The 24,934-nt window shown below is 45.8% G+C and overlaps 3 protein-coding genes across 3 annotated transcripts; 1 reads left to right on the top strand and 2 right to left on the bottom strand.

Annotated features, from left to right (window-relative positions):
• The first annotated feature begins 596 nt into the window (after positions 1-596).
• LOC132445981 (zinc finger CCHC domain-containing protein 24-like) lies at positions 597-2,897 on the top strand. The gene is made up of 2 exons (XM_060035998.1): positions 597-1,135; positions 1,671-2,897. The coding sequence occupies exons 1-2, from the start codon at positions 932-934 to the stop codon at positions 1,782-1,784; spliced, it is 318 nt and encodes a 105-aa protein (XP_059891981.1). The 5' UTR covers positions 597-931; the 3' UTR covers positions 1,785-2,897.
• On the bottom strand, positions 2,666-7,918 carry LOC132445980 (peptidyl-prolyl cis-trans isomerase A-like). The gene is made up of 6 exons (XM_060035997.1): positions 7,658-7,918; positions 7,451-7,481; positions 7,233-7,321; positions 7,048-7,144; positions 5,131-5,206; positions 2,666-3,560 (listed from the first exon to the last, which is right to left on the bottom strand). The coding sequence occupies exons 1-6, from the start codon at positions 7,802-7,804 to the stop codon at positions 3,425-3,427; spliced, it is 576 nt and encodes a 191-aa protein (XP_059891980.1). The 5' UTR covers positions 7,805-7,918; the 3' UTR covers positions 2,666-3,424.
• Positions 7,919-8,154: 236 nt separating this feature from the next.
• On the bottom strand, positions 8,155-24,611 carry LOC132445979 (zinc finger MIZ domain-containing protein 1-like; the record flags this gene model as incomplete). Its single annotated transcript, XM_060035996.1, has 18 exons — positions 8,155-12,004; positions 12,429-12,806; positions 13,251-13,408; positions 13,807-14,042; positions 14,341-14,409; positions 14,569-14,636; positions 14,946-15,106; positions 16,098-16,203; positions 17,103-17,313; positions 17,640-17,781; positions 18,289-18,457; positions 18,761-18,841; positions 19,769-19,954; positions 20,242-20,520; positions 21,066-21,267; positions 21,702-21,919; positions 22,540-22,654; positions 23,908-24,611. Coding segments are annotated over 18 exons (3,591 nt in total), but the record flags the coding sequence as incomplete, so codon positions are not given.
• Positions 24,612-24,934: the final 323 nt, after the last annotated feature.

Here is a 24,934-nt window from a genome sequence, read left to right as displayed (position 1 = left end):
TATAACAAAAAAAAACATTTCACAGAATTCATGTCTGTAGATCAACATCAACATGTTTCCCTCCACAGTGTGAAAGCGCCATGTGTGGCATTTCTTTTTTCTTTCTTCTACGTTATCAAAACAAGGTTTCACCTAGACGGCTTGGCGTTCAGCTAGCCATTCATCACTCTGCCCCTAATCATGACGTGCCCTCCTTCTCAGCCAAGGTGCTTCTAATTCAAACCAGGGAGGTTGGGATGATTACTTTATGATGGTTTTAGGATTTTGTCATGTTTTACAAGGGCAGGGTTCATCTGGGTTTGATTTTCTCTCCCTCCGAGCCGGTTCCCCAAGCCGTGATTGGTGGGCTGGGGCCAGCTGGGAGGGATGACTGAGGGCCAGAGTTATGTGTGCTTTGGAAGGGAAGCCTCTCCCATTGGCTGCCCCGGTGTGTTTAGGCCTCCTTGACGTTCCCCAGGGAGCCCAGCTGTAGGGAGGGAGGGAGGGAGGGGGGAGGGAGGGAGGTAGGGAGGGAAGGAAGGAGTGCATTTCAAATGGGAAAGTTTGTAACATCTCTCCCTCCTGTTTTCCATCAACATCTTAAAACTTCTCCTAAAAGTGTCAACAATGTTTGACGAGTGAAAAAACACATGTCATCCTTTCCTTCCAATTTTGATTATTTGATGTTCTCGTTTTTTGTGTCGCAGTATTTCATTATTCTACCCATTTGACCTGCGTGCCGAGTTGGCCACTCGCCCAACAAAAACCAAATAAATCACACTCGTCCTATTACGCTGATGAAAAAGGAAAAGACAGACGCAATCACAACATCCCCTGGCTTAATGACATGGCAGCTAGGGACAAAACTAAGCACGGTGCATTTAGGTGTTTTCCCTTTTCTGAACATGTAGTCAAAACAAGAGGCCTCTGAGAGTGATGTCTCCCATTACTGATGTGGTTGTGGCTTTGGGCCGGGTCTTTGGTTTCACAGGCTCGTCCCAAGGGAGAGGGGCTCACCCCGTACCAGGGGAAGAAGAGGTGTTTCGGGGAGTACAAGTGCCCCAAGTGCAAGAGGAAGTGGATGAGCGGGAATTCCTGGGCCAACATGGGACAAGAATGTATCAAGTGCCACCTCAACGTGTACCCGCACAAGCAGGTGACCCTCGGCAGAATTACAGTTTTTTTTAATAAACAATTGGGCCAGGGGTCTTTTCTACTGGTGTCACTGGGTTCCCGGGGTTACACTGTGTGCTGGGGTCAAAGAGTAGAGGTCGTAGTACAGAGAACTGACTTTCAGAACACCTACAACGACTGGGTGGGTTAGCAATAAGACCATTATTGTTTAGCATAGATTATTTATGGGATTTTTATGGGAGTTTTGGGGGGGGGAGGATTTATGGGACAGAATTTAAAGGCTGCTTTAGCAATAAGAAAATTATGGTTTATCATATATTATTAATGGTACGTAATTTTTATGGATTTATTGTTACAATAAGAAAATACAGAAAAAAAATATGCATCAACAGAAGAACAGGTCTGCTAATGACTGAGTCCCTGCAATCCTTTTTACATTGTATTGCCGTTTTTTTCCTTCGTGTGTACAAACCTGAATAGGCCTACTGTCCTTTGCATGCTCCTTCTCGTCACAGGTCACGTGGAGGGCTAAGCTTATGCTCTGTGTGTTTCCATAGCGACCTCTAGAGAAACCCGATGGCCTGGACGTGTCTGACCAGAGCAAGGAGCACCCCCAACACCTTTGTGAGAAATGCAAAGTGCTCGGCTACTACTGCCGGCGAGTACAATAACCATCACCAGGAAAACAGACCCCTCTGGGTTTTAATTTGAGTGGGTTATTTTTGAAATGACCACACCCTGTATTCAGTCCCAGGTCAAACCTGTTCTGGCTCATGGTCGCTTCTTCTTTTTGTTATTTCGGTTGGGCCCTGGTCATTATGTGAAGGACTCTATGGTTGAAGTTAGGGAACTAAGAACAATGTGACTTGACAAGCTGTGAATTAAGAAAGGTTGGATTAGCCGCTTTCTTTTCATCATGTTTAGACATGTTTTGAAGAGGTTCCGCTTCTTTTTATATATTTGGTTTTGAGTTACATTTGTATATTTCAGAAGTAACAAAAAGTTGTCTACCAAGGTATTTTCTGTATAAAATATGAAACAAATCTCTACTAATGTTTTAATAAGATGTATCTGTATTGTCAGTGTTTTCGGATGGTACATAACTTTTTTTAAGGTCAATAATGCTTTCTGTATTACTGCTTTCATGAATATGCTATCATACTAACCATTATGTTAAATTGCATATGTAATAATTTTCCTGTTCAGCCAAAGAGTAAGAACATATAGAGGTATATTTTGTATATTATCCACACTTAAGATGAGTAGACATTTTTCGTCTACTTTTATTGGATTGCGTGCCAAGGAAACATATTGTTAAATGATCAATGAACCAGACTGTTTATAACCTGTAATTGTATGATACATTAACTCCCTCAGTGCCTTTGACTAACCTATATGTGAGGGTTGGTAGTATATATGCATTAAACTATATTAAGAGGGATGAATTCCTCCTGCTGCGTGCACCTAAATCTCCAAACCTGAGATAAAGCTGAGAAACTCCATAAAAACAGCCACAACCACAACCAGAACACATCGACAAATACCTTCAAACTTGGGTCCAGTTGCAACTTTATTGTGGCAGTAGATGTGGTATTACTTGAGATGAACAAAATCATTCAAAAGAACAAACTAGAGCAGATCTCCAAGAGATCAGTCACGGTTGTAACAGGGAGTGCAAAAACTCCTCAGAATGCCGCTCTATCTCTCTGGCAAGAAAACCCAAACAGACTATGACCAGAGATTGCCCTTTGAGGTGAGATTTGAGATTAACCTCCCAATTTAAACAGGAAGAGGGGCTGGAAGCACACAACGTTACGGCCGTGTTCACCTTTCGCAGCATTGGGAATACAGCACAGACTATGTCGAAAACTGCTCGGCTTCCGCCTCCAGTGGTTACGGTAATTCTACTCAACATATTGTTTTTAATCACAGTTATTGTTTCAAACCAGATAGAAACTAAAAACACACACACAAGTTTGAAATGGGAATCATTCAATGCCGTTTACTGCATAGCATTCAGGAGCAACACTGTCACATGTTACTCAATGCATGGATCATTGTAAACGTTATATTTTGTTCACATTACCCATGATATAAGTTCACATTACCCATGATATCTACCCATGGAACACTTTTAACGAGTGTGATGTGCCATAAAAAAGGGCCAAAGCCCTATCCCTGCCATACAATGAAACAGATATAAACTCTAGTTCCTCACAGATGATAATCCGTACCATCTGTAAAGGACAGTGTTAATATGGCTCAAATCACATTGAAGAGAGTGGACAGAGTAGAGAGCAGAGTCTCTACTCTACTTCAGCTCTCCGCAGTCCGAGACCAAGATCCGCTTGGAGGTCCGTCCGGACCTGGAACCAAAGGCCTCCACCCTCCTCACCACGTCCAGGCCTTCCTTCACACTCCCAAACACCACGTGCTTGCCATCCAGCCTGCACACACAGACACCCCAACACAGATTAATTTATAATTAACCAAAGTTCAGGCAAAGTTCAGCCAATCACAATGAGGACTCTGCTTGGCGACTGTCGGACTAGTAAATATGTGGTTTGTTAATGCAGAACAGTGCATAAACATATCACAGAGCATCCACATGACGCTCGAAGGTCAGTGTTGCACTGTAATGGATGACAAGTGACGGGCATGCTGTGCGCAGAAAACTTTTTCCGAAGGTTTTAATGTTGACAATACCATCATGAAAATGTTTATGCCCGCGCTATTGAATCAGTTCTCACATTGTCCTCTGCCAGCTGGTAAGGGTCACTCAGTAAAAAATGGAAATAGAAAGAAGGGTATTGTGGAAGTGTCCAGTACAATTGCAGGCACAACCTTGAATGACCTTCCTCATTTGCTAAAGGAGAGAAGGCCAAGTCAATCCAAGGAGTTCATGTGGCTACCCTAGGCAGATACAATCTGCCTAGGGTAGGACCAGTAGACCTGAGTTATGTGGTTACAGCAGGCTGTAATTTTTAGATATATACATACATACATACACACACACTTTACATGCGCGCGCACACACACACACACACTTTACATGCGCACACACACACACTTTACATGCGCACACACACACACTTTACATGCACACACACACACACTTTACATGCACACACACACACACACACACACACACACACACACACACACACACACACGTTATCTTTCTTAAGTAGTCCACCTGCATAACCCACTATATCATAGCTCTGCCCTGTCAAAATACATTTCTCGTTCTTTAGATGAATCATACATCATATTAATTATATAAAGAAAAAACATTGTTTGAATCCATACTCCATACTACATGGCTTTCTGGGATACAAATTTTAAAACTAAAGGCTTGTTCAAGAACGAACGCCCTTCGTGTGACTGAGGCCTTGATCCGAGTTATAGTGCAGCGGTTAAAAAGTAAGTGGATAAAGGATTGCCAAAAAGAAGGTGTAAAAAATAGTAGGCCTATTAATGTGCTAGGGGGCCAATACGTGATGCTTGCCGTGCACTTTAAAATAATTCTCTATTCTGTCGTTTGCAGAGTGTTAATATGAGCTCTATGGGCAAAAGCTGCCTAATGCTACATTATTCATAACACAATGATTAATTATGTATACTCGCCTGCCCACACGTCTGCACTCAGCCGTATTATGTGAGAAATTCAGTCATTATTTGACTTCTGAAGTTTTTTTATAGTTTATTAGTCATAGAAAATATCACTTTAGCTCCTACAAATATCGAAAATAACTTTCTTAATTTACATGAATTAGACTTTAATAGTTTGTTAAAAAAAAAAAAGAAACACAATGCAGAGTCTATACGAACAGCTTAGAAATAAACTGAGGTCGAACATAGCTTAGCAGCCTGGGTCCGGTACAAAGCTCTTCAATACCTGGAATTTGTCAATTTAACTATTGCGGATTAGGCCTTATCTATGGAACCGCTGGCCCTGATGTGGGCCGGTCTGAGTCATTTATTGGCAAAGTCCGTCCCTGCTTTCTGTGTACTCACCACTCTGTTTTCTCGGTGCAGATGAAGAACTGTGACCCATTGGTGTTTGCACCCGCATTTGCCATGGACAAGATACCTGAGGAGCCAACATGCAACACAGGGATTAGTGATGCGTCTATGGTGATGGTGCAGACACAACATAACAAGACGACGGTGCGGGTGCCCATGTAGACACACAAGGACGTTGTATGACCGCAACTGACCATCTCAAATTACAGTTAGAATCATTATCCAGCAAGCTGACCAAAGAGTGCCAGTTCCCCCTTTATACACAATTACGGCCAATTATTACTGCAAGGTCATGGCCAGTGGGAAACAATGGAAACTAATGATCGACCGATTATCGGCGCCGATATTCGGCATTTTGACGCATATCGGCATCAGCTTTTTTTTTTGATCCAACGGTCGATAAGAGATCAATTTAAAACTGGGTTATTTTGGCTCTGATGCAGCCGTGCCTCTCTGTCTGCTGTCACTACGCTGTCTCCAGCATTGTCCCACCCACAGCACCATCTGATTGGGTACACGCAGAGCCACGACGGGTAACAGCCAATCAGCAGTGAAAGCTGTGCATGCACAGTGCTCACACACACGGCGGAGAGGAGAAAAGGTTTTGTCTGGTTTGATTTTGAGGTAAGTTAAGGCAGCAGACTCTCGCGAAATTGTAATAAACATCCCAGTCCTCTACAACTCACAACTCCTAGTAACATTACTGTGAGCCCATTATCGTTATCGAAACATAAGCGGCAGCTCGCTCGCAGTCCGTTAATCACTGGAATCAATGTTGCTGATAATATCGATATGAAAATGGTCTGTGATAGTAGAAGTCTGTGTGTGAGGGAGAGTGTAAAAACCTAATAAACTCAATTCAGTCCAGTTTTATTGCAGGGAAGCACGTTAAGCGTAGGTTATACTTCAACAACTGCGTAATGCGCTATCCAACTGCGTAACCACGGAGCCCTTCGAACCCTTAGGCTTTAAGGTGAAGGTTGATTAGCTTTTAGCGTAACGTTAGCCCAGCGGTCCGCTTTCTCCTTCTCTGGCTCTAGACGCTCAGCAGACTGTAGCAAAATTCTACAACTCACGACTACTAACTAATTACTAATTACTGTGAGGCCCAATACGTTAGCAGCAGCTGTCTTTTCCTATAATAAACACTGATTATTAAAGTGAAGATGCTGCAGGCTATTTAGTGTTTTTAAACGGTTTATTCACTTGAAACAAGGTTGCTGATAATATTGATAGGGAAATAGTCAGTGATAAAAGTAAGAAGTGTGTGTGTGTGTGTGTGTGTGTGTGTGAGAGAGTAAAATTCAGTTCGTTTTATTACAGGGAAGCACGATGAGGGGACGGCTAGAGAATAATGCGCACGCGCGCGTGTGTGTGTGTGCGCCACATGAGAAACAGACAGCAAAGCACCGTCTGTCTGAGAGAAAACTGTCTGGCAATAATGGCTGTTTAACTAGGGAACTATTTTATTTATTTAAATTTTCAGTTGTAAAAGATTTACATTTCAGTTCAGTTCAGGAAAATTTTAGGGAGCCATTTATTTGTTTAAATTGTGTTATGTTGCAAATCTGATAAGCTGTTGTGTTTATTAAACATTAGCTTAAAGGCATTTCAATGAAGTTAAGTGTTGGAGTTTGTATTATTCAAATTTTTTACGACAATATTTTCCCTTTTTCTGTAAATTAATATCGGCTCCAAATATCGGTTATCGGCCGCCTTGACTACTAATAATCGGTATCGGCCCTGAAAAAAACACATCGGTCTATCTCTAATGGAAACAAAAAATATAAAAGGATGGAATGCACAAAGGATAAAATATATATGTTATATTATGTAAATCTTTCTATTTCAAAAGGAAAATCCCAAGTATTCCCTGCAGTTCTCCAACGCACCACCAGTGGGACTTACCGGGACCGGTGTGCTTCAGCTTGAAGTTCTCATCTGGAAACTTCCATCCATAGATGGATTTACCTCCAGTGCCATTGTTGTTAGTGAAATCCCCACCCTGAAGTACACAACATAATAAAATACAATTAATCATTCACATCACGTTGACCAAACATACGGCATAGATAAGATGATATGCAACTAACCTGGCACATAAACTGAGGAATCACTCTATGGAAGATGGATCCCTTATATCCAAACCCATGTTCCCCAGTGCATAGTGCTCTGAAGTTCTCTAAAGGGGGAGGACATCAGATATCAGAGAACAAAAACATAATGGGTGTGGAAACATAATTACAGCCTTGTAGACTCGTCGGCACTGCAGAAACAAGTTTGGCTGACGTCACATGGTTCTGTTGGTTACCTGCTGTTTTAGGCACAACATCGGCATTCAGCTGCAGATAAAAAAAACAAAAGACAATTTGTTTAGAACATGTTCAACTGATTAATGATTCACTGAGCAGACACAGATAGGAAATAGAGGCATGTTCCTGGGTTGTAATACAGCGAAGTGCATGCGTGAGTAAAAGGTCGACAGCATACACACATGGTTATTTAACTGTGAACTGACCTCGAAAGTAACCCTTCCCAGAGGCTCGTTGTCGGCAGCAAGGTCGAAATATACAACAGGTTTCTTGGCCGAAGCGCCACTGCTGCACATTCGTACGGCGTTGAACGCCAGCGAACATAGTTTTATCCTATTTGTTAAAATAAGCATGTTTGCCTCGTATGTGCGGTGTGCACAGAGTGTACAGAATATGTTCTGTACAGATGGACACTATTTCCTCAAATCAAACTTGTTCTCTTTAAAATTGCAGTGTATAACAACACCTCGAGTCGTGTTACTGACCCCCACAGGCGGATATGTGCTATTACACAGCTCAATGTTACCTGGATATGAAGAAATGGTTGAAACATTTATGTTACAACGGCAGCTACTTGCAGCACTGTGCATACGACCAGAAGTCAAAGTTTTTTTCTCCATATTTTTTCACATTTTTCACGTGGAAGACTATTTTGTATTTATTTAAAACGCAAAAATGACAAGAACACAGCAGCATACAGGTATCATCTGAATACATATTTATTAGATAAATATTAGGTTGTCACATCATCTAACTACATACAGATCAGCAAGACTAAAAATCACAATTAGTTCCTTTATTTTCTGACCAGTTTAGAATATGAAATGATTGTACATACAAATGTACAAACATCGAGACAAATGGCCACATTGCATGAATCACTTTAGATTGTACCATTTTGCTTTTCCATTCCAACTGCTCATAATATAAAAAAAATTGTACAAACTATGGATTTGGTTACAATCTTCCGGACTCTTCTCTCTCTCTCTTCCCCCACCCCCAAAAAAGTCTGTCTTTCACGCTGCAGAATAATTCCCTCTAGAATTATTTTCGTTGTTGCTGTAGCACCTCAAGAGTACGCAGGTGACACAGTATAACACCAAGTATTACATGTATACATGTAATGGGTTGTCAAAATATATTACAGGGGGGGGGGGGGGGGGGGGGGGCGCTTAGGGAGGACGATCCACAGACACTATAACGAACAACGTTTCATTTTCCATATTCAGCCACTTCCAATAGAGGGGTTGCAAGCTTAATTTTTTTTATTATTATGAAGAAACAATGCACATTCCCAGGGAAAATGAATACATTTCTGTTCACGTGTCTCTATATTCATTTACATATATACAGGCATCACTAAAACGTTGACCCAATTTGACATTGACTGACTGCGTAGACCTGTTCTGGACCAGAATAGGTAGACGTGCCTCTCTTCTTTGCATCATTTTATTTCATTTTTATATATTCCATCCGCCCCCTCCCTCCCTTTTTGCTGTGATTGTGCAACTATAGATTCTGGGTGTAGGTCTGTCTGATACATAAAATTGGCTCACATGTATAAAAGAACAAACTGTGAAATGATAGCTCCATGGGATTGATATATATATGTTTTTTCGTTTCTGATAGCAGGTGAATAAATCTGAAATAGGATATTAATGGCAGTCTGTGTGTGTGTTAAAATATGGAAACAATATGCCACTCGTTTGTCATCAAACAACTCATGTGCTCAACATCAGGATTAACATGGAACCGTGGTGTGTCATCAGCACATCAGATACAGTTGAAAGTATGTTTTCAAGTCTTACATGAAAAAAGGGGGAAAATATGAGTACAAAATAATTTACCGAACAAAACACAGGGTGGAAAAAAGTGAATGGTCATACGTTTAGAAACAAAACATATCCTATAAAAATAAATAAAAACAATATGAAGTTCTTTAAAAAAGGTATATATCATGAAATATACCATTTGCCTGCCAACATGGTTTGCAAGATACACCAATAGCCAGCCAATATCAAAATCGAATTATTTTGAATAACTTTAACATAAAATCCATAAATAGACCAGTTGTTGATTTATAATGAAACACAGCGGAACAGTGAGAAAATATTGCTTTTGTGTGAGCGTGTGTCATTTACAGTTTATTTTTTATTTCTAGTTCCGGAAAGACGGGTGAGCGTTCAATACAGAAGACGACAAATATGGGTCTTATTCACCCAGTGGCCATCATGGTGACATCTTCAACCTAAAAGCTATCTGGCTAGAGGAACTGAATGCGGTATACAACGTTCAGGTCCTTTAGCGGCCATCTTGGATCTAAAGCTAGCTAGGTAAGGGAACTCAATGCTGAATTGCATTCAGTTCCTTCCGCCCAGCAATCGCTCAGAACCAAGATGGTGGCTGACTAGCGGAATATGGCCAGTAGAGGGGTGCAGGGAGAGCACAGAGAACTGCAGGGGGTAGCTTATGAGGCGTATGGACTAGCAGTAAGCAGGATTTAGGAAGGACCCATACAGTAGGCTGGTTACAAACTAAGTCAGCGTTCAGCTGGATATGAGGGCAAGACGATCGGTTAGGGAGTTCGGACGATGCAACTAGGAAAGGCCCAAACATGATCGAGATGGTACAAAAATATTCACAAGAATATTTACAGTACAATAGTTTTTTTTTCTCTCAAAAAATAATACATTTGCATACTGAACAGCACTTTGCGAAAAGGTTCAAATTTAACAGGTGTGGCAGAAGTTCCAATACTGTTTCAGAAAGCTCTCCTTGAACAGTAGTGATGATGACTTGACTGTGGCTTGCCCTGTATTTTTGAAAACAGTAATCCCTCCTCTGTATAAACAATTGTACACAAACACACACACAGACACACTCATTCTCACATCTGCACACGCACACACATCGGCACAACCATTGCACACAAACAAACAATCACAAATATCTTTATCCTCATTCCCCTTACTTTGGTGATGGTGAGCAGTTAGTTTAAGAATTATGGATTTCTTTAAATTTGCAGCGTGAAAACTAACATGAAAAAAACAACAACAACCTCAAACACAAACAGTATACATCCAGCAAATGACTGCGGACGTCAGCATTGTCCCTTCGGTGTTAGTCTTAAATAAATGATACAAATTTAGTCTGACGTAATAATAATTATAATAATAGCAATAATATAATAATAACAAGTACAGACACATTAAGAGCCGAGTGAACGGCAACAAAAAAACAAATACAAACACTATCTTAACCATTTGGAATAGCACGGGACAGGGGTTGGCACACATGCACTTTGTAGATTACAATAACAGCACACGATTGAACATGAAGGGGGAGATTTACTTGAAAAAAAATGCTGGGATAAGCAAGTGCGGGACGATGTGAAGCTGACATACTGTACGGACGTTTCGGCAGCAAGTACTAAATTCAGCGGGATATTCAGAGGATCCTACAAATACACTCAGTGTGTCGCTTTGTTAAAAGCTAACGTAATGCTAGCCTCTTCAGGACCACCACGAGTTCCATTATGTTGTGTTGTTTATGTATGGTTGTTTTGATATGATTTCAGTTTAAGTTCTTTTATTAACCGTTAAGAAAAACTGACAATAACTGAAGGAAACTAAGGGCCAATTATTCCCATATTCCCATCCGTCCACTTTCAAAATAATGAAATGGAAAAAAAAAAGCTACAAAACGTTCGTAAATGATGCAAATAAATGTTTGAGGATAGACACAAATGGAGCTCTGCCTGTTGCTTTCATAAAAAAAGTGTTTTAGTTGTTTGCATTGCCATAATCTCTTGTGCTTTTAAATGATGAATGGTGGAACAAACCGTGCTACTAACAAGCCAAGAAAATAAGCTTTTTCGTAGATATTCGGTGGCTGTCTCAAATTGGCAATCACAACACGGACAGAATTCACACTGGCCAGAAAGGGCTTTCTTTTTTTTTTTACATATATTTTTTTCTCTTTTATACAATTCATTCCTTTTTTTTTACATCTGAAAAGAAACAAAACATGAATTATAAAAATGCTACAACTAAAAACACCTTCCTAATGTCCACACGTACACCGGTGTGTGTGTGTGGTATATAAAATCGACTTAACATAGCTGCACAGTTCCAAGGTATCGGAGCGAGGAGTGAGGGAGGCCGGCCCCTCTCGATAGCGCCGTGACGGTAAGAGTTAAAACACCATTTTCAGTCAATCTGCGCTGGCCATTGAAAACTGTACATGAGGAAGAAGAGAGAGGGAGTGCATCTTTGTGTTTGCCAAGTTCTGTGAAACATTTGCGCTTTTTTGGGGACCTGGGCGTGAAGGGGGGCGGTGGGGGCTGTTTCAACCCCAGGCAGTCAAGAAGTTTATATTTGATGTGCGTGGGTCAGTCAGTCTGTGAGTGTGTGTGTGTGTGTGTGTGTGTATGTGTGAGTCCGCCCTCAGTTGTTTTCGAAGAGCGATAGTAGGTCGTCGTTGCTGCTACTCGGGAGGTCGGGGGGGTCCAGGTAGGACAACAGCTCGTCTGGGTTGGCGAGCTCTGGAAGTAGCTGTGGGCGGGAGGTGCAGGAGAAAGCATTAGTCAAGGGTTCCATCGAGTACAAAGGTGTTCGGAAAAACACCGGCATGCTTCATCACTTTCAACTTTTTCTATGACAATATCTTTCTTTTAAATCCCTCTCAAAAAACATTTGCGTAGATTTTTCTTTGGTTTTTTTTCATCCACGGTTTGCTTTGAATCGTTATTCAGTATTATTTGCATGTTCAGTTTCTGTCTTTCCATTCCGTATTTATTCATCATCAAGCATTTCGTAAAACCATGTTATGAATAAGGGCGACATAGACAGAGGTTATCATTACGTCACTTCACATAACGACTAGGATCACAACCCTTCCACGACAACCATCATCTCCGCTGGCACCGTGAACCGCGTGTACGCCAACTGGGTCCGCTCTCTCCCACGTCACACTTACGTCTAAGGAAGGTTCTGGCATGTCCGACCCCGACCCACTGTCTAGGCTGTTGGAGGGGTTGAAGGACAGGTCGCCGTGGGGATGGTTGTTAGGGCCGGGCTGTTGCTGCTGTTGATGCTGTTGTTGTTGTTGTTGTTGCTGCTGCTGTTGTTGCTGCTGCTGTTGCTGCTGTTGTAATTGTTGTTGTTGTTGTTGTTGTTGTTGTTGTTGTTGTTGTTGTTGCTGGGAGGGCGGGGGCTGCCGCAAGGGCTGAGGAGGCCCCCCGTGGTGCAGCTGCGGACCCCCCTGGTGGGGGTGGTTGCCGTGGTGCGGAGAGGCGTGCTGTAGGCTCTGCTGCAAGGAGCTGTGTGATTGGTCAGTGCTGGCAGGATGAGGTATCTGTTGGCGAGTGTCAAAGTAAAAGCCACCCGGTTAATCACTCAAATAGAAATAAGGTATGAGTTAATCAACTGGAAAAAAAATTTTTTCATGAGATGATAACTAAAAAAGCAATAAAATGGGCTGGTTTATTTAGACAAACAGTCATTCCAATGGATTTTCGGGAGAATTTTGAGAAACATAATATGTCTGTTTCTGTGTCCGTGTCAGAGCACACACACACACACACTTCAGACACATATTGTGTTCTCTCAATCCTGAGATGAAACCTACAGCATTTTGAGTTATAAACATTCAGCATTGCTTTAATCTGGGTAGACAAGTTCAGGAGACACATGAGGACAAAAGTTTCCGTCGTCTTGAATTCTTCATCGTCCAATCATCTAGAACGCACCGGGGCACGGGCTGAAGGGGCACTGAGTGCGTCGGCCGAGAAGGACTCACCGAGTCGGGCATGTTGTGGGAGAGCGGCTTGTCCTGGCTCATCAGGTTACCGGGCATGTCGGGGGGGTGGGAGAGCTGGGGGCCGTGCATGAAGTCATTCATGGACGTGCTGCCGGGGTTGCCGTGGGGAAAGTCAAAGTTTCCGTGGCCCCCGTAGCCTAGAAATAGAGGAAATGAGGCCAAAATAAAAATTGATGCCACTTCAGAACAGACTCCTGCCACAGCACAGAGGTGGACAGATAAAATCAATGATATTTATGTTGTCGGAAAGATTTCTTCTTCTCTTCGTCTTCCGAATTATTTTGTCCCCCACCCATATGACCGGATTTTTGCGGATGTTTCGAATGAATGACCCTGTAATGTTTGTATTCGAGTAAACCTCAATGATTTTTACAGAACATATGGCCACTCTACCGCTCCGAAAACACATAAATTTATTACATTTTGAAAAATCTGAACCTCCCAAAATCAGACTGACCTACAAGCATACAGGCCTCGAAAGTCAAAAATGTAAAAAACATTAGTTTGCGTCCAGGACTCCTCTTTTCCCCTTTACCTTGGCCGCCGTACTCGCTGTTGTTCCCGCCGTGCTGCGGCGCGTAGGGCGAGGGCCCGGGCCCTAGCTGGGCTATCATGTCCATCACGTTGGGCATGATCATCTGGCTGGGACTCATGGTCTTGAACCTCTTGGCCATCGGTCCATCTGGGTCCTCCTTGATGTGGATGTCCGACTTGATGGGCACCGGCCGCCAGCTGCACGTCGGGTCCACGGTCACCTCCTCGAATTCCGAGCTGAAAGAAAGAGTACGGGAAGAGAGGATGGTTTAACGAGGGAGTTTAATGGACTACAAAGCAGTTGGTTTAGTTTTATTTGTAGGTCTTTGTGAATTTTGAATCTCTGGAAATAGGAGTACTCTTAGAGTGTAAACCAAACACTTTAGTCGATCTACAGTGAGTATAAAATTAAACAGACGTTGGTTTTAAGAGGCTTAAATGACTGGCAAATGACACCGTTTGGCAGCCATTTGAATATTTCACAAGGAGCTGTTGCTGTGCTGTTTCTTTGCTGTACTTTTCAATGTTTACTCACTTTTGAATGGCATTCAAGATTCCCCACATGTACTGGTCCACTTCAAGTCCTTCTAACAATGCCGTTTTACTGTGAAAAGAAATGACACACACAGACTTACAGTGTTAACATCGGTAGGGCTTGAACTTCAATCATCATTGTTCCACTTCAAGGTTATATACATCAAGTATATGCAAGTTATGTATAAATATATATATTCAACTGAAAATGATGGGTACTAGAACTTACTTGCACACAGGACATCGCCATGTACCCCTCTCACAGTTCAATTGTAAATAGGATTCCAAATCAAAACACTGCAAAAAAACAGACGTACGTAGAAATATTAACATGACATACATTCCCAATGGTAAAACAAGTATTTTAAAGGAAATGCAAAAACGCTTGTTTAAGCTAGTTCAACCCACTATAAAAAAAAAAGCCTTCTGTCCGACTCCTGGCAAACACTTTTTTTTATATTTGAGCGAGGCAAGTTGCTGTTCACAGGCTTTCACTCTCTTGCACAAGCCACTCCCACGACTGAAGTTACTCGGAGGTAACCCCACATTTCAACGGGTAACTCATGCACGCGAAGCATTGCGTCTTCTCCTGTGTTTGAGACGTGCCTGGACGTGTTTGCAGTCGTGTCCCCGCGCAGGAAGCTGTATTCGCCGGAAGGTGATGGGACATTTGAGGGAGACTTTGATGGCCGTCTGCTCCACGCCGTCCTCGCCGTTGAGCGAGGGGTTGCCGGAGGACGCGGCTACGCTACTGAAGTTCCTCTTTACTGTAGGGCGAGAGACAGAGTGAGGGGGAGAGGGAGAGGGAGGGATGATGGGAGAGAGAGAAAAAAATGCTTATCAGAGGTGTAAACTTTTTACTAGGGTACGATTCTTCATTTACAGTTGGCTGAGGATTTTAACTAAAGCTACTCGTTGAGAACAAGCAAAGCATACAACAATAAGAGCAACTCCAAGCCTAGTTCACAAACAACCTGTAGACAGAGTGCAGAGTAGCCATAGGAATGAGAAATCGGAAATCTAAAGGATAGCATTAAGATTATTCGTTTTGAATGGTCGTCAGTGTGTTTTCTATATCAGCGTGTGTCTATCTCAGTGTGTGTCAATCTCAGTGTGTGTCTAGGTCAGTGTGTGTCTCTGTCAGTGTTTGTCTATGTCAGTGTGTGTCCACGTGACGTCAGTGTGTGTCTAGGTCAGTGTGTGTCTCTGTCAGTGTTTGTCTATGTCAGTGTGTGTCCACGTGACGTCAGTGTGTGTCTAGGTCAGTGTGTGTCTCTGTCAGTGTTTGTCTATGTCAGTGTGTGTCCACGTGACGTCAGTGTGTGTCTAGGTCAGTGTGTGTCTCTGTCAGTGTTTGTCTATGTCAGTGTGTGTCCACGTGACGTCAGTGTGTGTCTAGGTCAGTGTGTGTCTCTGTCAGTGTTTGTCTATGTCAGTGTGTGTCCACGTGACGTCAGTGTGTGTCTAGGTCAGTGTGTGTCTCTGTCAGTGTTTGTCTATGTCAGTGTGTGTCCACGTGACGTCAGTGTGTGTCTAGGTCAGTTTGTGTCTCTGTCAGTGTTTGTCTATGTCAGTGTGTGTCCACGTGACGTCAGTGTGTGTCGACATTATTGCGTGTGTACGTCAGTGTGTGTACCTGGCAATGTGTGTCTACGTCAGTGTGTGTCTACGTCAGCGCGTGCCTATGTCAGTGTGTGTCTACGTCAGTGTGTGTCTGTGTCAGTGTGTGTCTGTGGCAGCGGGAGTGTGTGTGCGTACCTTTGGTGATGCAGTGCTCTGCGGGCAGGAGCCTCTTCTTCAGGAGGCCCTGCAGCACCGACCGGACCGAGGGCCGATGGACCAGCTGGAGCACAAACAGGTGGGACTGTTGGGGGGGAAGGACACAGGTGGGGTCAGTGTTATCCACACTGTAATGTTACTACATTAAGCAGGCACTGAACTTTATGAACAGATTACTTTATTGAATAAACTCTGTGAGCACGTTACTCTGGCACGGCTTTGTATTCTCTTCTTCTACTGCATCTGATCCTGGTAGTCAGTTAGTATGAGAATAGGTACAGTTGCCGCCACCTAGTGGTTGGGACTCATATCATGACACACGGCATTCTCATTGTTTTATCGAGAACAGCGGTGTTCATAATATTACATTAATATTATGTTATGTTTTGCGGAATATTTTATATATTTTTAGGATTTTTTCAATGCTGCGAAACTGCAACTGACATTGCCTTGCGCATCAACACTATTTACCGTGGTGCTACAGCGATTTAACCGATATCTACTTGTTCATGAGAAGATACGCTCTCCCCACATACTAGGGGATAGTTATGAAGCCCCATCTACTCATCATGCTAGGTTAATTTCTTTAGAAATCATGTTTTGTCATTCACTTGTGAAAGCGGAGCATTCTCATCAATGGCATCGTAACATTCACCGTGCAACCAATAATCCTCCATCCCCTTTAGATCCCATAGCAACTCTCAAGTCCAGTTGTTGCTTTTTTGAGAAACTATTTGCATCCTTCCTGATGTCATCTGTAATCTTAATGTATATCGGACCACAGACCACCCCTACCTGGGGGCTAGGGTCAGAGGGGTGTCATAAACATTTGGCCTGTTAAGCCCTTTCAGACTGTACCGGTGATTAAGGGTTACACAGATAAAATGGAATTTAAATGAATTGAATTTCAACCCCTAGTGACGAGAGCTCGAAATTCCCCCGTTGCCGTCTGCATGGGGCGGTATTCCCGGTATTCCTACTCACACAACAGCAGGCGGTGACGGTGATCTGGATGGTGTTCCTGCCCGGCTGGCACACGTGCTTGAGGTGCAGGGGCTTGTGGGACGTCTTGTTGTCGCCCCTCTCGATGGTGAGGGGCGTGGCGTTGACGCTGACCTGCACTGAGGCGGGCCAGTTGGTGTTCATCTGCCGGTCCTCGTGGTGGTAGCACTTGAACTGCAGCTCCAGGTCCGACCTGCCCAGCCGCCACACCCAACAAGGATTATTAGTTATTAAGGCTACTTTTCACTTTATCTTTTCTTTTGAAAATCTAATTTTTTATTATTTATTTTCAATTAAAATTTTACATATATTGGCAGAATGTGTGATTGTGTGAATGTGAGAGTGTGAGAGTGTGAGAGTGTGAGAGTGTGAGAGTGTGAGAGTGTGAGAGTGTGAGAGTGTGAGAGAGAGAGAGAGAGAAAGAAAGAAAGAAAGAAAGAAAGAAAGTGAAAGACAGAGTGAGTGAGTGTGTGTGTGGGTGTGTTTGTGTGCGTGTGCGGGCGTGTGTGTGGGGGTTACCTCCACATGAGCGTCTGGTGCACGGAGGGCCGCAGGTGGAAGACGTGGTTGCTGACGGCCAGGTTGTGCTCCAGCCTGAAGGGCTCCAGCACCACCCCGTCCCGCACCGGGAAGGTCAGCCGGAGCTCCTCGTTGGGGTTCACTAGGCGCGGGGGGAGGGCAGGCACCAGGTTAGGTGAGGTGACGGCAGACTGGTCCACTTCCACTGGTTCTACCTCTATCTTTCCAATATAATCGGTGTGATTCGTTTTTGAGTTCGATAGTAGCAAGCAAAAGGATTTCTGCATCGCTTTGCTAGCATCGGTTGGTGATATTTAAGGAAAAAAAATGATTGTAGTGAAAATACTCTTCCTTACGCCAACCGACGACGTAGCAAAGCGATTCAACAAAATGTATGGGTTGCACTTTTGCAAAATTATTACGTGACAGTATAATTATTTTATATCGGATTACATCGGAAAGTGGCGGGACATTATTTAAAAACATTTAACGCTTCGCCAACAAGAGCCTCAATGTGTGACACCTGGCCCTTTAAAAGGGGCTCATTTCAACTTCAAACTTTTTACTTGAATAAGTGAATACTATGGAGTTCACCTGGGGTCTGGGGGACTGGGCTGTGGGGTGTCGGGAGAGGGAGGTGAGGGCTCACCTGGAGGAGGAGGAAGTGCGTTGATGTTTGGTTTGATGTCGGGGGGGAAGGGGGGCTTGACGTCCTGGTTGGGCGACAGGTACGGGGGGATGTTGCTGCCCGGTGTCATGGGAGGCGTGGGGTTTCCCGGGACGGGTGAGTGGGGGTAGTTCCCCGCCGGCCGGGGAGGCTGCGGACAGGAGATCCATGGTCAGTTTATGAATTAAGCAATATCACATGAGAGGTTGTACTGCTGTCATGGTGAGGCTGCAAGGCAGCGCCGAATCACTTATTCGGATCCGCCAACACTAGATTCGCAACTGGACTGAGACTGTTCTGTTGTCAAGGAACGAGCAAACGTGTCCTGTACAGTAGCTTGCTACTATGGGTAGGTCTAAACATTATGGGCGTCTTTCCTCCACTTCATATTCTCGAGAGGACTCTTCATCATTTAACCGACATTTTACCGGTGGGAATACGAGATTAAACCTACCCCGTTCATGTTCCCCTGGTTGTACTGGTATGCCCCACTCCCAGAGAAGTTATTCGACTGGCCGTTGAACCCTGGCTCTTGCTGTTAATGGGGAGTAAACATGAAAAACGTCAAGAAAAGTACCAGAACTTGTCTATTCATGGGTGTGATTGGGTTAGAAAACATGAATACTCATTGGTAAGCAGTTCATAATTAGTTATAAACGATAAGTAAGATAATGGTCTATCAGATCACTTATAAAGCTTGGTTGATGATTGACAAACTATTTACAATTTGTTACTAATGCATTATAATTTCTATAACACTGCATTTCATGATAAATTCAGGCAATTAGAAAGCATTAGTTAAGTATTTTGTGAGAGCTCATCTAAAGTGAGGACTATGCCTCACAATGCCTCTGTTTGCGCTTACTCCTTTATAGGTCTGACAACTGCGCTTTATTTACAAGAGCAGACTGTTCTCCCAACAGCATATCAGTGAGTCACCGCTCCCTTCCTTCCCTGTGGTTGCTGCCATTGATTTGCAGAGTTCCAGAAGCCTAGCTTCTGTCAAAGATGACCAATGTGTTCCAAACAGTCGATTATTCAAAACCAGTGCCAGTGACAACAAAACAAGATTAGAGTTGTCGAGAAAACACACATATAACTCAGCGATTTTTTCTGCCACTTTGATTAGCCACCTGTGATTAGCTACCTGTGATTAGCTACCTGTGACTAGCTACCTGTGATTAGCTACCTGTGATTAGCTACCTGTGTTTATCTACCTGACTCAACTAGGGGGCCCCTGTGGTCCAATTAAACTGGGCCTCGGAGAACAGTGGAACAAGCTGGACAGCTCGGCTGGTCACTCCGAGTGTATGTCAAAGCACTTCAATCGACCACATAAACTGGGCAACAGAAGAACCAGACTCTGGCAGTCAAAGGTGGTCCAGTGTTGCCGGGGTCATCGTGTTAAGGGCCACTGAAATAGAACAAAATGGAGTCGATTTGACCAGGCGTGCGGGCTGACCTTGTAGTACTGGCCCATGGCGGCGCTGGGGGGGGGGTACTGTCCCTGGAGCTGCTGGCCCGGCATCCTCTGACCCGGATAGTTGGGCGAGGGCAGCGGTCTCTGGGCGGGGTTGGGCGCTGGGTACTGACCCTGCTGACCGGGGAACTGGTTGTTGGGTCCGTACTGCTGGCCGCCGTAGCTCGGCTGGGGGGGGGGGGGGGGGGAAGAGAGAGAGAGAGAAAGAGAAAGAGAAAGAAAAAGAGAAAGAAAAAGAGAAGAGAGAGAGAGAGAGAGAGAGAGAGAGAGAGAGAGAGAGAGAGAGAGAGAGAGAGAGAGATGGTTATAATAGAGGAAACTGTATTTTCATCTGTACTAGTGTGGCTGACTGCCGCTGCACGCCCCGGCCAGGGCACAGAGAAATACATGCAGAATCTCAATGAGTGTTCGTTCCTCTGGTTAAATAAAGGTTGAATAAATCCAGATCCGCTCACCTCCCCCGGGTAGGGCCTCTTCATCCCCTGCATGCTCATGCCCTGCGGCCGGGGCCCGGCGTAGCCCTGCTGCTGGGGCATCCGCTGGCCGTGGGGCCCGAACGGCCCCATGCCCTGGGCCCGGGGCTGGTTCATCCCCATGGGAGGGCCGCCCATGTTGGAAGCATTCATGCCCGGGCCCATGTTCCCCGAGAGGGTCCGCGGGCCCCGGGGACCCGGCTGGTTCATGAACTGGCTGTTGTACGCCTGGTTGGGTCCCATCTGGAAGGTGGAACTCATCTGGCGGGGGAGAGGAAGGCGGTCTCGGTCAGGTATTACGTGTTTCAGAACGCGGGCCGCTGTTGTGACTGAGCGGCCTCCAACTACATCCCAGGAACGTCAAGACTGATTCTTTTTCACTGGCATCAAATGACGTTCATACAGATGGGGGTTGAGTGCGGTTGTACATCGCCACTCTGCTGGAGTGTAATTCTACACGGAGAGCTATTCATCAACACAGTATCCATCCCTTTCAGTTTGCGGCGAGGGCTTTGTGCTTATCGTCTGCTCTGCTATTTTCTACCTCGATGGGCTCCTGTCTAATCATTTAAACACTGTTGGCTTGTCGACTGTAAGGTTTGATCTCATCCATTTTTAAGAGTGTTTAGTGGTACCTTCAGGGAACTACAAATTGTTGTGATCAACGAAAAAACACACAGCTGCAGGGAAGCAGAGCAGGGTGCATAATCAATACACTTCTCTCGCTGTAACCTAAAAATATATATTTAACAGTACTCATAGTTGTCATGGCAACACGGCGACAGCGGCTTTAGCCCTTTCCTTACCGGTCCGTACTGGCCCATGTCCTTGTTCTGCGTCTCCTGCATGGCGGATACGGTTGCCGTGGCGGTGGCGGTTGCCGTGGCAGCCGCGGCGGCTACCGCGGCGGCGGCTGCGGCGGCGGCGGGCTGGGCGAAGTCCGACTGCTGCCGGCCGTGGGGAGGCATGCCCATGCCCCCTGGTCCGGAGTTGGGACCCCCAGGGTAACTGCAGCGCAGAGAGGAGAGTCAGACAGGGATGGAGGAGGGAGGTCTGGTGGAGTGTTTACGAGCCCTGTCCGTCCATTTAATCTGAACCTACAGTATTTATCGCAGGGACATGTCCTTTACGCGACAGAAACATAATGCAACACGGAAGAACATTGCGAGTCATATATTATTTTTTGTTTTGTACATGTTTCAACACCATTTACCGTGGCATAAATAAAGAACAAATAAAATGGAATGAAAACCCTTGGGAGACGGGATGCCAACAGGTACGTTGCGGACATGTGGGATCGAAGCCAGGACCTTTGGTACTGGAGGTCAAACACCCTAGCTACTACACACCCTCCAGAACCCCAGTGGGCCTATCACAGAACCTCTCGACCTCTACTCCAGACATTAGAGCCCTTTAAATCCCCCATGGGGGCACGGACTCACTTGCCACCGAAGCCCCCTCCCCCAGGGTAGTTGGGTCTGCCGTACATGCCCTGCTGCATGTAGCCCTGGTTGGGGTTGCCCTTGTTGGGGAACTGCTGCTGGTTTCCGGGGAACTGCGGGGAGTTCATGCCCTGGTTGTTCCCTGGCATCCCCGAGCCCATGGGGTTTCCCCCTTGGTTCATGGGGTTGTTGTTGTTGGCCATGGGATTCCCCAGCACCTATGAGGAATACGGAGACAATGCATATAATTGTGTCAACATGGGTAGCAGTACAGAGTTTATGTTTTTAGCATTAAGTCTGAAAACTTCTCATGTCAACTATTCGTTGCTGTCAACTGAATATATACGATTGTATAATTATCCTTAATATAAGTCATAATTTTTGAGGAACACTTTAGCATTAATTAGCATCACATTCAACTAAATAACTTTTGTATTGGCTTGTGCATCCTTTATTGCTTTCCCTCTAATTACAGTGCTTCAATTCTACAAATACAAGACAACATAACCAAAATGTAATCGTAAATGTAATTACCAATTAAAATCAAACAACGTGTCAAGAAACACTCCTTATCCTTTGTGTAATAAGGGACATCAAGACTATGAGAATACTAAGCAATGTTGTTTCTCAATGAGAGAAAGCAACAAAGAACCGAAGAGAGAGCGAGAGAGAGAGAGAGAGTCACTAAGACAGCAAGAGAGAAAGAGTGAAGAGAGAGGAGTGTTTGTCTGTTCTCAGATAAATGTGTGTTTGTGTGTGTGTGTGTGTGTGTGTGTGTGTGTGTGTGTGTGTGTGTGTGTGTGTGTGTGTGTGTGTGTGTGTGCGAATCAGCCCTCACCTGACTCTGGGACGTGTTGGTCACGCCCCACACGGTGGTCACCACGGACAACGAGCCCGGCGGCTGATTGGTGTTCTGTTGCCATGGCACCGAGTCGTAGGGAAAGGACCCATCACTGCGAGAGACGGAACACGAGCCGCAGTGTCAGCACAAAAAAAACACACCAAAAAAGACCAAAGGGAGACACAGAGCGACCTCACTGACGGTACCAGTCCAACACTTGTCTTGATGTCAGACACCCGCACCGCGACGCACACATTCATCTTCGTTAGTGTGGCGACGGGACAGACCGACAGACAGGCAGACATGTGTTTTTACGGTTGAGACTCTGGTAAGTTGCACCACGATGGCGATGGACTGCACGGTAATGATTAACTGCGTGTTTTATGGGCTGTTGGAGCGGTGGCAGGCAGTGTGAAAGTGTGTCTTGCTCACTGATCCATGAGGAGCAGGGGAGTCTGCATTGGGACGGAGAGGGCCGGCCCTTCTCCTTGGGGACACACACCACGCAGACACATGTGCACACCGGTTGACACACACGGAGACACGTATACAAACCCACACATACAAACACAAACACCTATGCACACTAGTTGAATGAACACACACCCTCAGACAAACACACAATGACAGACATGCAAACACACACACACACACACACACACACACACATACAGACAAACACACACACACACACACACCCTCAAACAAACACAGAGACATAGAAACTCACACGCAAACGCACGCTTTTTACACATGTATATATGCACACGCAAATGGTATGCACGCACACACAAAGACAGACACACTCCACCTGCTGCTTGCACACATGTACACACACACACGCACGCACGCACGCACGCACGCACGCACGCACGCACGCACGCACGCACGCACGCACGCACGCACGCACGCACGCACGCACGCACGCACGCACGCACGCACGCACGCACGCACGCACGCACGCACGCACGCACGCACGCACGCACGCACGCACGCACGCACGCACGCACGCACGCACGCACGCACGCACGCACGCACGCACGCACGCACGCACGCACGCACGCACGCACGCACGCACGCACGCACGCACGCACGCACGCACGCACGCACGCACGCACGCACGCACGCACGCACGCACGCACGCACGCACGCACGCACGCACGCACGCACGCACGCACGCACGCACGCACGCACGCACGCACGCACGCACGCACGCACGCACGCACGCACGCACGCACGCACGCACGCACGCACGCACGCACGCACGCACGCACGCACGCACGCACGCACGCACGCACGCACGCACGCACGCACGCACGCACGCACGCACGCACGCACGCCAGGGTTGGGGGCTTGGCCACTGACCCGTGTGAGAGTCCGGGCTTCATGGAGTTCATGGGGGGCTGCATGGGGCCCTTCACAGGGGGCTCGCTCTGACGGGTCTTCTGGTGGCGAAGCAGGAGGAGGCGTCCCAGCTCCTCACACCAGGACGACAGGAGAGCTGGAGGGGGAGGAGAAGGAGGAGGAGGAGGAGGAGGAGGAGGAGGAGGGGGAGGAGGAGGAGGAGGAGGGGGAGGAGGGGGAGGAGGAGGGGAGGGAGGAGGAGGGAGAGGAGGAGAAGGAGGAGAAGGAGGAGGAGGAGGAGGAGGAGGAGGAGGAGGAGAGGGAGGAGGAGGAGGAACAGGAGGCGAGAGGAGGAGGAGGAGAGGGAGGAGGAGGAGGAAGAGTAGAGGGGAGGTGGAGGATGAGAGTGGAGGAGCAAGGAGGAGAAAGACGAGGAGGAGGAGGAGAGGGAGGAGGAAGAGTGGATTAGCGTGGTGGAGTCTCACTTGGGCTAAGAAACATCTCCACAGATAACTTCCTCCAACACCAATCCCCCTTTGCAGAAGGCCTCCCAGCGGGGGAGTGGTGTGTGTGTGTGCGAGCAGGGAGGGCAGATGAAACGTAAACAACAAAAAGGAACAGAAGAAGGCGAGGGAAAAAACAAATTCAAAAGCAATGGCCCCGCTGGCTGAGCGATGTAAAGAAACTCCCCTCAAGACCAAAGCGAAAGCAAAACACCCAAAAAAAATTCAATGAGGTGTTTGATGTACTGCAACACACCCTGGGCCTCAACCTTGCGGTGCGTCACTCCCTCTCTTGTCCACTAGGGTTCACTGTTGGACAGCCGGTGGAGCTCACAGATTCTTCCCTTCCCGGACGGACCCACCGCTCTGGTAGGTGGCGACACCCGGAGAGAGCGCTTGATCAAATCATATGCTTTTCATCTGCAGTGCATCTCTTGCACTGAGCACACTACAAAAGACCCACTTTTCCTTTTCAATATCCCTCCCTCTCTGTGAAACTCTCTCGACCCTTCCTCAGCAGCAGAAACAAAGGGAATGTGGATTTA

Source organism: Gadus macrocephalus, chromosome 18, assembly GCF_031168955.1.
Source record: "Gadus macrocephalus chromosome 18, ASM3116895v1".
Classification (NCBI taxonomy): domain Eukaryota; kingdom Metazoa; phylum Chordata; class Actinopteri; order Gadiformes; family Gadidae; genus Gadus; species Gadus macrocephalus.
The sequence above is the reverse complement of the archived record's forward strand: the minus strand, read 5'-3'. Positions and strand labels throughout refer to the sequence as shown.

What these genes read in the sequence shown, in the direction of transcription:
- LOC132445980 (XM_060035997.1), bottom strand. Translation starts at nt 7,804, where the DNA reads ATGCTTATTTTAACAAATAGGATAAAACTATGTTCGCTGGCGTTCAAC. An exon ending in TGGGAAGGGTTACTTTCGAG is followed by an intron (nt 7,482 to 7,657) that starts GTCAGTTCACAG and finishes TTTTATCTGCAG; the next exon opens with CTGAATGCCGATGTTGTGCC. An exon ending in GCTGAAGCACACCGGTCCCG is followed by an intron (nt 5,207 to 7,047) that starts GTAAGTCCCACT and finishes TTGGCTCCTCAG; the next exon opens with GTATCTTGTCCATGGCAAAT.
- LOC132445981 (XM_060035998.1), top strand. Translation starts at nt 932, where the DNA reads ATGTGGTTGTGGCTTTGGGCCGGGTCTTTGGTTTCACAGGCTCGTCCC. An exon ending in ACGTGTACCCGCACAAGCAG is followed by an intron (nt 1,136 to 1,670) that starts GTGACCCTCGGC and finishes GTGTTTCCATAG; the next exon opens with CGACCTCTAGAGAAACCCGA.